Source organism: Pinus tabuliformis, chromosome 7, assembly GCF_031772625.1.
Source record: "Pinus tabuliformis cultivar Carrire ecotype Pingquan chromosome 7, CPIR1, whole genome shotgun sequence".
NCBI lineage: Eukaryota > Viridiplantae > Streptophyta > Pinopsida > Pinales > Pinaceae > Pinus > Pinus tabuliformis.
Genome location: NC_142293.1, coordinates 994,250,058 through 994,260,748, shown reverse-complemented (window position 1 = coordinate 994,260,748; position 10,691 = coordinate 994,250,058). Strand labels below are relative to the sequence as shown.

The window sequence follows — 10,691 nt, the reverse complement described above, 5'->3', positions numbered from 1 at the left end:
CCAGATATTTTTTCAAGACAAGAAATCTACAACTTATACAAAGAATATGTAGAAGGTGTTGAGGGACATGGCAGTTTATTACATATCAATATTTTGTGAAGGTATGGAAGAAATAATTCAGCAATGTCCGTATTCCTAAGAAGACAAGGATGGGCTCGGCTCATGGAGACGGGGTTAGGTTTTGCTCTGCGGCGATTAGGGTTCTGAGAAAAGCGTCGACGACGCAGTCGGTACAGCACTGGTTCCATTCACAGACTGGAACAAATCACCTGTGGCGTAGCAGCGTTGCATGGTACTAGAGCAGCTCAATGGAATCTCCTTAGGGGAGGGCGTCAGGGCCCTCCCCATCGCAGCACGGTCCTGAGCAGGCATTTGTCTTTGGATCGGTTGACAAGGAGATACTGAACAAAGAGAACAAGCACCAGCATGAAAACAAGGAGACAGAAGGTCGGAAGGACAAAGCCAGCGTCACACAAGACAGAGAGGAAAATCCAGAAGAAATTCCGAAGGTTTCCTCGACAACATGTAAACCTATAGCTAAAGAACGGCCACGAATAGAGCTACCTGGACACAAGATTGACAAGCGAATCGAATTCATGAGGGATCATGCCCTTATTGGGAAGTTTATAGGGTTCTGGCCGACAGAAAGAGCCTTATACGGATGGATTGCGGCGAAGTGGAAGCCCAAAGGAGATGTTACTCTGCAGCTAGGGCCGAAAGGCTTTTTCACAGCAATTTTTTCTGTCTTGAGGACAAATACAGAATTTTGGGAGCAGGGCCCTACTTCTTCAACTCAGCGGGCCTGTATTTGAGGGAGTGGATACCAAGATTCAACCCGGATAAGGAAGATCTCACTTGGGCGCCAGTGTGGATCAGAATGTACGGACTTCCAGATGAATATTGGGACGAGGACATTCTCAAAGATATAGGAAATGGACTGGGGGAGTACATCAGGGCTGCAGAAGAAACAAAAATGCACAGATACACTTCTTATGCTCGCATCTGCGTCTTCATGCGCTTGAACGAAGCCCTGCCAGAATCGGTAAGTCTCTCTCATCGTGACGAAGAATGGATTCAACCCCTGGACTATGAGCATGTACCCTTTCATTGCAGGAAATGCCATGCTCTTGGGCATCTATTCCGGGATTGTCCTCTGAATACCAAAGCCACTTCTCCTGACCCCTCTGAAACCCTAACCCAAGACGGCTTCACCAAAGCCCCTAGCCGAAGGTGAGCGCACAAGAAACCCTCTAATGGGAATAAACCCCAGCATAATAATACCCATGGCCCAGCTACTAAGAACAGTTTCGAAATCCTTGCTCAGACCTCTGATGAGCAACCCCCGATCTCCGAGTCTAACCCTGCCCCTCCTTCCTCCTCCTCCCATCCCCCCCCTACAGCCTCCCCCTCCAAACGCCAAGCCCCCATCATCATCACAGATACCCCCTCAGGAGGCCTGAAAGAGTCGGCAGGGAAATACAAGGATATGGAAGTCGATGGAAAGCTAGACCCCCCTCCAAGCACAAAAATTAATATGGAAGGAAGCAGTCAAGTGCAACAGATGGAAGAAGAACTAGAAAGCATAGATCTGAATGGCCTAGACATTCTAGAACTAGAACTAGCATGCAAAAAGAAGGCATATGACAGTATACCCGAGACCCAACTCAGCAAGCTGGAAGTGGTCATTTCGAGAGCATATCAGCAGCATCAACTAGGTGTACAGCCAGGAAGCCATTGGGATGGAAGCCTCCCCCCAAAAGATACCAAAAAGAGAGGAAGAAAAATAGATCTACAGAGAACGATCGAGATTGGGAAAATCCTGGTAGACTCAGGCAGGTATGCTAAATTGACGATGTACTATAAACCCTCCGCTAATAGTTAAACCATGAAGCTAGTATCATGGAACCTAAGAGGGCTCAATAGCCCTGGGAAACTCAGAATGTTAAAAAACATGATTAAAATGGAAAAGCCGCAACTATGCTTTTTCCAGGAAACCAAATGTAATGGCTCTACTTTAGGTTTAATTCTCTCCAAAGCCTGGCCAGGATGTCGATCGGTAGTGGTAGATGCCTCTGGAGCTTCAGGAGGGCTTGCAATTGCATGGAACACTCAAGCGTTAAATCTCTCAGATTTTCACGCTTCTCATCACCTCATCCAGGCAGCCTTCCACATTTTAGGCACGAACATACATGGAAACCTATCAAATGTATATTTCCCGCAGGATACAGGAAGCAAAATTGCGCTTCTGGACACCATAGAAGCTTTGAACAACAACAGGAGGTACCCGCTCTGGATTATTGGAGGGGATTTTAACATGATTACCAAGCTAGAGGAGAAGATCGGGGGGAGAAATAGAATGGAGCAAGAAAATGCCCATTTCAAGGACTTCATACAGAACACCTCCCTCATAGATATGCCTTTTTGTAATGGCACTTTTACATGGAGCAATTGTAGAGTAGGGAAGCATCAAATTGCATCCAAACTGGATCGCTTCCTCATATCAGATAACGCGATTCACCTTCGAGGAGACATTTCGGCTGCAATTCTTCCGCATACCGGTTCGGATCATTGGCCGATTGCCCTTCAATGGCAAAGACCAGGTGACTTGACCAGGAGACCCTTCTGCTTCGAAGAGTTCTGGCTCTCGCACCCCACGTTTAAAGACTTTGTCAAAACTACATGGACTTCCTTTATCCCACCGGAAGGGTCCAAGATGTATCAGTTCCAACAGAAGCTCAGGTTTCTAAAAAATCACCTAAAGCGCTGGAATAGGGAGACCTTTGGAAACATCTTTAAAGCGCAACAAGATCTAAACCGAGAATTGACGGACCTCCAACAAAAGATAATCACAGAGGGGCACACTGAGGTGACTCTGGAACAGGAACGACGCATCCACAGACATCTTGAGGAAAGGCGGAAGCAGGAGGAGGTATACTGGAAGCAAAAATCCAGAATCAGATGGTTGAAGGAAGGCGAGTGAAACACTAAGTTCTTCCACAGAACCACTATTCAAAGAAGAATGCACAACAAAATTCCTTTCATTCAAAAGCAAGGGGGGGTAAAAGTAGAAAAGCATGAGGAAATTGAGGAGGAGTTCCTTAATCACTTCAATCATGTCCTTCAAGAGCCTGAGGGAGACAGGCGACAAGCAATTGAAAGAATCACCAACAATGTGCCAAGGCTCATTACGTAGGAACATAATGAGCTTCTCCTTCGCCCAATTCAGCCTCAGGAGGTGGATGAGGCAATGTCCCAGCTTAAGGAAGGAAAAGCCCCTGGACCGGATGGATTCACCACCACGTTCTTTCACACCTTCTGGGAGATGATAAAACTGGAAGTCTGGCAAATTGTAGAAGAGTCGAGAGCTCTCCATTGGCTGCTACCCTCTCTCAAATCCACCTTCATTGCCCTCATCCCCAAAGAAGAGGATTCAATCACCCCCGAAAAATACAGGCCGATTTCTCTTTGTAATGTCATTTACAAAGTAATATCCAAAGTTGTCGCAAACCGGTTAAAGCCCCTGTTGCCTCTGATCATATCTCCGGAACAGTCGGGGTACGTAGAAGGGAGACAGATCATGGATGGCATACTCCTCACGCACAAGATAATACACTCCCTCAAACAATCAAAGCAAGCAGGTATGCTTCTTAAGCTGGATCTCTCTAAGGTTTTTGATAAACTCAGCTGGACTTACATTCAGCGAATGCTAATGGCCTTTGGTTTTTTCTCTATGTGGATTCGCTGGATCATGAGTTTAATTACCTCCACTCAATTCTCCATCCTTGTGAATGGAATACCCTCCCGCCCCTTCAAACCATCCAGAGGAATCAGGCAAGGGGACCCCCTATCCCCCTTCCTCTTTGTTCTAATGGCTGAAGGTCTTGGCCGCCACATCAAACATGCCCTCCAATCTCACCAGCTCAAAGGTCTCTCAGTTCACAACACCCCTTCTACCTCTCATCAGCAGTTTGTTGATGACACCATGCTATTTGGCTACCCCTCTGTCCAGGAAGCATCCTGCTTCAAATCCCTGCTCAATGATTTCTCTGAAGCTTCAGGCACCAGTGTCAATTGTTCCAAATCGCAGATTTTTTTCTTTCACACGCCTCCATCTGTTAAGACTGCGGTTGCTCGTATCCTAGGATTTCCCACTGCCTCACTCCCCTCCAAATACCTCGGAGCCCCCCTCACTGCTTCAGCCATAAAGCATTCCTCCTGGCGATCTCTCATTGAGAAGCTTGAATCCCGTCTTAACCTTTGGACGCACAGAACTCTGAATCTGGCCAGTCGGGTAGTGCTCATCAAGTCTGTCCTTCAGGAAATGCCCCTTTATCTGTTCTCAATCCTTGCAGCGCCGAAGTGGGTATTAAAAAGAATCAGGAATCTTCAACGTGGCTTCCTATGGGGCAGCTCGGCAACTAACCGTAAATGGGCTCTAGTTAAATGGACCACAGTCTGCATGCCCAAAGACAAAGGGGGCATTGGGCTGAGAGACCCAGAGCATAGCAACTCCATAATGAGTGCCAAAATATGGTGGCAGTGGATCACTAACCCAGAAAAACCTTGGGTAAAAATCTGGACAGCCAAATATGCCAATAACAGACCTCAGGAAGAGCTCATCAGGTTCACCCCCGATGAAAAAGGATCACTAATATGGAATGCGGCCAAACAACACTTCCAGCTAATTCAACAGCACAGTTTCTGGGAAGTAAGGGACGGCAGAATAGCGAGATTCTGGACAGATGCATGGAGCCAGATGCCAAAGCTCACCCACGTTCTTCATCCACCTCCGGAATTCAATAGGCAGGAGCAGCAGCAAGAAAAGATCCGACATTTTTGGATGCAGGAAACGGAGCACGGATTCAGGAAATGGAAACAGGGTAATCAGCTAATCAATAACACAAACCTTCGGGAAACTGAGGAGTTGGAGAAGGAGCTATGGAAAAGAAGCATTAGACACAACGAAGGCAAGGACATCCTAAGATGGGGATACCGACCAAAGGGTGCCTTTACCACTTCAGAGGCCTACAAGATCGTATGCAACATCACTACCCCTGCTGATCCAATCTGGAGCAAAATCTGGGGTCTTGGATCTTGGCCCAAAGTCTCTTATTTCCTATGGTTGGTAGGCCACAAAAGAATCCTCACCTGGGACAAACTAAGGAGAAGAAACTTTCATGGTCCATCCATCTGCCTTAACTGCAATCAAAATGAGGAAACTCTCCAACACCTCCTGGACACCTGCCCCCTAGCCAATCAGCTATGGGAAAAGGCGAGCTTTAGATGTCAAAAAAGATGCAGAATAGAGAACGACATAACCAACTCCTTAAGACATTGGCCGCAGAATCCTTATAAAAGTGAGCTTCTCAACTGTTTGCGGAACATGATTCCAGGACTCATCCTATGGAGCATCTGGAAGGAAAGGAACAAACAGATATTCAAAAACCAGCGCTCATCGATCGAAGACATATGGAACAGGCTATGTGGGAACCTCAAAGAAATGCTGCTACTCGGATCCTGGACACAGGAGGATCTTCCTTCTCTAAACAACGAGAAAGGCATTCTAGACAACTGGAAACTGCATCTACCTCAGGAACGACACAAGATCGGCCCCTCCAAAAGTAGCATCTTAAACGATGGCACTTGCACCGCTCCCCCTAAGCATTCTTATAAGCTCAATTTCGATGGTGCCTCCAAAGGCAACCCTGGAATGGCTGGCTTTGGAGGAATTCTGAGGAACCATGAAGGCACTCCCTTGCAGATATACTTCGGAAACATGGGATGGGACACCAACAACTCAGCTGAGCTAGAGGGACTATGGCAAGGGCTCCTTCTCGCTTGGAATCTCAACCTTCAACCCCTGATCATGGAAGGAGACTCCCAGATCCTCATAAACATGGCCAAGCGCCTCCAGAATGGCTCTCAAGCAAAAAAAATCACTGCCAGCTGGAGGCTCGAAGCAAGACTAGAGGCCATCGAACAAGCTCTCCGCAGCAACAGGGCCATTTCCTTCAATCATACAAAAAGGGAAGGCAACAAGGTTGCAGACCTCCTGGCCAACATAGGAGTAGAAAATGAGAATACTCTCCTCACAGGAAACACGACTATTATACCAAATAATGTCCAGGCTCAGGAATACGCTAGACTGGTCAAAAGCGATGCTGCTTCCCCGGATGCGGGTGACACGACGGGCGGAAGTGAGGAGCCACATGAAAGCCATGTGCTGCCTCAAGCTTAAGGCAGGCATTCAATGCGAGATCGCCGCCAAGGAATATATGTATGGGTGATCAGGGACGGCAATTCAATGCTCTGTCCGGGATTGTGGTGCGACTGCAGCGAGCAGTTATGGCGTACAGAACTCGAGGAGGCGATGAAGAGTTTAAGAAAGGTGGTGGGTTGGATCGTCATGTGCTGGTTCACGCTCAGTATTTGGTATTTGGTGTTCAGGCTCTTGCCTGGTATATGGTTTTCAGGGCAACAGCTCTTGCCATCCCTCTGTCAGTTGAGCGCTGTTTCAGGCCTGAAAGGCTGGTTGGGTGGCGTTTCAAATCCTCCTACTCCGCTTTGTTCCAAACCCCCGGTTCTTTTGCAAAGATGGTCAGGCCTCGACAGCGCCTGCTCAGCCGTCGAGGCTCTGCCCGGGGAGGGTCCTCACGTCCTTCAATCGAAAATCCCCAATCCCACTGCTGTCGATGCCTTTGCCATCGAATTGCTGAGGCCAATCCCCTCCAATCAAGCCAATTCATGGACACCAGAAGCCCAGATTCTGGCCCGGCACCTCTGCCTGCTTTTGGTACTGCCATTTTCTCCTTCAGCAACTCTCAGGAAAAATCCCGTATCAATGCCCACGTCTCGGTCCTCTTCCTTGAAGAACCTCAGGATGATGGCGAGGAACATCTCAGCGAGGGGAAGCACGCGGGCGGGAGCTCAAAGGATGTCGAGGAGACGCCAGCGGCTGCTCCAGAGCACGCCTCCAACCTACCTCAGACTCAGGCAGCGTTATCACCCACGGGGGACAATGACGACATGGATTCCTTTCCTACTGCAGAGGAAAGGGAAAAATATGGCTGGTGTAGGGTGGTCGAAGAGAAGCCGGACGATTAGCCGTCCATCCGCTCCGCAACACTCTCTCAGGCGCTGTTCAGGTCCTATTTTGATTTTCTGTGTTTGTCATGTTGGCTTACTGTATGTTTTTGCTATGGTTGTCTGGCCCGAAAGGGATCTTGCTGAAGGTTTTTTGATGCCCCTGCGAGGGATGAACACTTTTTGGTCAAAGCCCCTGCGCGGGATGTTATGTATGATCTGGTTGCACTTCTGTGGTTTAAAGCCCCTGCGTGGGTTGTTTTTCTCAGTCGCGGTGCCCCTACGTGGGCTGCTCTTTCTGATAACTCTCATTCCAAAGTGCCACAGTCGGCCTTTGGCAAAATGACTCTATGATTGTAACTGTTTTTTCTGTTCCTGTATATAATAGAATAGTATAGTTTTAACAAGAAAAAAAAAGAAGACAAGGATGGGGTGTCAGGCGGAAAGAGTCGATTGTGTGGACACAACCAACCTCCCTAGGAGCCTAAGACTCTCTAGTGACAAACAAGACAAACAAGAACAATCCTTCTCTAAACATGCATTTACTGTATAAGAAATCAAGTGTTTAGATCCTACCTGTAGTCCAACGCTGTTGTAGCAGTCCAGCTCCGCTGATCCGGATGAGCTCCTCCTTCACTTTGAAACCTGCATCCACTAACAATCAAACGATTAAAAAGCACTTGATAATCTCATAAAATAAAACATATTTAACACATAGACCAAGGAGTACATGAAACAACTCATAAATAACAAGTTATTGAGAAGAATGGACTCATTTGCATTAATAGGTAACAAAAGGAACAAATACAACCTGAGCCTTGGTGTTGTGCAAGTCCCTCCCAGGGTCCATCAAGAGTTCTCCTTTACTTTGACAAAGCTTACCCACTTCCAAATAGAACAAGCAAAGATGGCAATCTCTCCTCACAAGCTTCTAAATGGGAGTCCTAATTCCTGCAGCATCTACCCTTAGAAATGTTTAGCTTCCAACCCCCCCTCCTTCTGGCCCAATGCCTGTATTTATAGTGATCAAGAGGAAGTTAATCAGGTCCACCATCAATGGGATAATCCCCTCTTTGGATGGGATAGCTCCCTTATTGATGGGATAAGTTCCTCTTTGGTAGGGGTGCATGAACCATCTGGAGGTGCTCAATACACGTCGAACAACCTTCTAGAATGCTCTAGAAATGACCACAAGTAACTTTTTAAAGATGAAACTTGCGCATTTTGACCTTTACAGGGGGACGCACCTGCCCCTTTACATACAGAGCGTCCAAAGACGCAGCTTTTGTGAACATTGGGTGCATACCCGCAGGTAAGGTTGAGAGAACCCGCGTACCCAGAGATAAATACATTTATAAAGACTTTCTCTCTTTTTGGAGTTTGACATGGAGAGCAGAGGCATAAGACTTGCCTAAGAGGATAGCATGACTGTTGATAGAGCCATACTAACTGTAAATAGCCATGGTGACATTTTTTAGTGTAACAGATTGCCCCCTAAAGTGCGAAGCCTGTAATAGATTAGGGTTTTGTATTATCTAGGAAGGGTGAAGCGCTTTATCATTTCAAGGATTATCTCGTGGAGAGCCTGGTTAGAACCTGCAATTTTCAACACAAAATACATGTATAAGATTATATCATCATTGAGGTAGGCATTCCCATACTCAGATCAAAACTTTAACTAACAGACTAACTACTCTGATACAGGAATGATCTTGCAGTAAATCATAATCATAGACTTTTGTAGACACAGTATGGGCGCAGCCATCTGTTTATGATTAGTCTACTTAGATAATGAATACAAAACTCCTCGCAGCCTGGATGGTGGAAACTAGATCCAGGGTCTTCATTTCTACTTCCCGAATTGGTACGATTCTAGCCATGCGAATAAATGAGTTGATGTCGAACATGGTAGAAACCACTTGATTACCAGTCGATGATGAAAACTGTTAACAAGTGTGAGAGAGACCACCAGTAATGTCAATGGTTCTCAAAGTACCCAGTACAATCCATGAGATGTGAATGAATGAGTTGATGTCGAACATTTCACGGAATCCTTTGATCGAAAGTCAATGATGTAAACTGACGTCAAAGGCGAGGAACCTGCCATTGATGCATGTAGACTTCAAGGTACTGATGATCTCTAAGTCATCTCTCTAGATAATGTGCTGATGTCGATAGAAAGTGACCCGTTGCAGGCAAGCCCACAACACGAAATCATTGTTCAAGTTGAAGAAATGTTGCTGTAAGGACTGACTCAGGGATGGTCAAATGGATGACAAGTATTTTGCATATGAAAGTTTTGCTTGCAGACCTCTTGAACACATAACGACACAACAGATAGCTTGGTGATAAACGACTCAAAGTTAATCCCTGGAACCCGGATGAAGTCTTTCAAAGTGGTTTGATCAACTGTGAGGCAAAGGATTTCCCAACCCAGGTGAATGAAAAGTGTCGTGTCCAAGAGTGGTAATAAAGTTTCTTCTAAGACAAAAGATAACAAATAGGCTCATTCTTCTCTCTTTTCCCCCACCATTTCTGGCAAGTACCTCTTTATTTTTAACAAGCTTGAGGAGGATAGCATATGCTTGATTATAAGCTCATCCTTTGGATGAGTCCAACCTAGTTTTGATTCCAACCCTAGGAAGGAGTGGTTCGTTCCTGTTTGTAATTGAACAAGTCCTTTACTGTGAAATGTTTAACGAGCCCAGTATAGGAGAAACTCGGTGTTTTTCAATTTTAGAGAGTCTGAAAAACTTAAGAAGACTCCAAGTTGAAATTTTTCGTAGATTTGTGTCCCTCAAGCCCGAAAAAGTATAAAATAATACCTGGGGGAACCGCTTGATCTTGCGACCAAGGAGTACTTTCATAATTAGTGTCACTGACCTGGAAAGTAAAAAGCGATCAAAGACACGTCGTTTTATTTCCGTATCGAGTTTGAAATGACAAAAACCCGGCAATCTTTTCCTGATTTTACGGTCAAAAAAGAGCTATAAGGGGACCGTCTTTTAATTCCGTTTTAACGAGTGTAAAAGAAACGCTCGGCAATCTTTTCATATTTTAGGAGTCATAAAAGGGCTTAAAAGATGACTCTGATATTTTGGTTCGTGAAAAATGACAATTTTCCCTCTAAATCCCTTTGTCCTGCACAAAAACGACACATTACTCATACCTGTTTAAGATAGGCAAAAATACATTGAAAAATATCCTTCCATGGTGAAAAATGAACAAACCTAGCATTCATTCATCCAAAAAACCTATAAAAAGACTTTTTACCATGTCATTTTTACCATTTTACTGTTGAGGTTTAAAAAAGGGCTTTTGGCAAGAAACTTCCCATGGTTGCTGCGGAGAATCCGACCGTCAGAATCGAACGCCGTCTCTTCCAGGTATTTCACAACATCCTCCTCTTCAATTTCATCCGATTAAAAGTTTGTTTTAGGTTTTAGTTTTGATTTTTGGGGGGTTTTGGGTTTCAAAAATCGCTCTGCGGGGTATGCAGGTGCCCTTAGGGTGACCTGCGTCCCCCGACTTTTTCCTATACAGGAAAAAGGTCGGGGGACGCAGCCCACCTTCAGGCCAGCTACGTATCGACGCTATGTGTCCTAAAC

General features: G+C 45.8%; 1 protein-coding gene across 1 annotated transcript; it reads left to right on the top strand.

Moving 5' to 3' along the window:
• The first annotated feature begins 661 nt into the window (after nt 1-661).
• Nucleotides 662-2,980, top strand: LOC149250937 (uncharacterized). Its single transcript, XM_089453795.1, has 2 exons — nt 662-1,042; nt 1,991-2,980. Exons 1-2 carry the CDS (start codon nt 662-664, stop codon nt 2,978-2,980), a joined length of 1,371 nt encoding a protein of 456 aa, XP_089309921.1.
• Nucleotides 2,981-10,691: the final 7,711 nt, after the last annotated feature.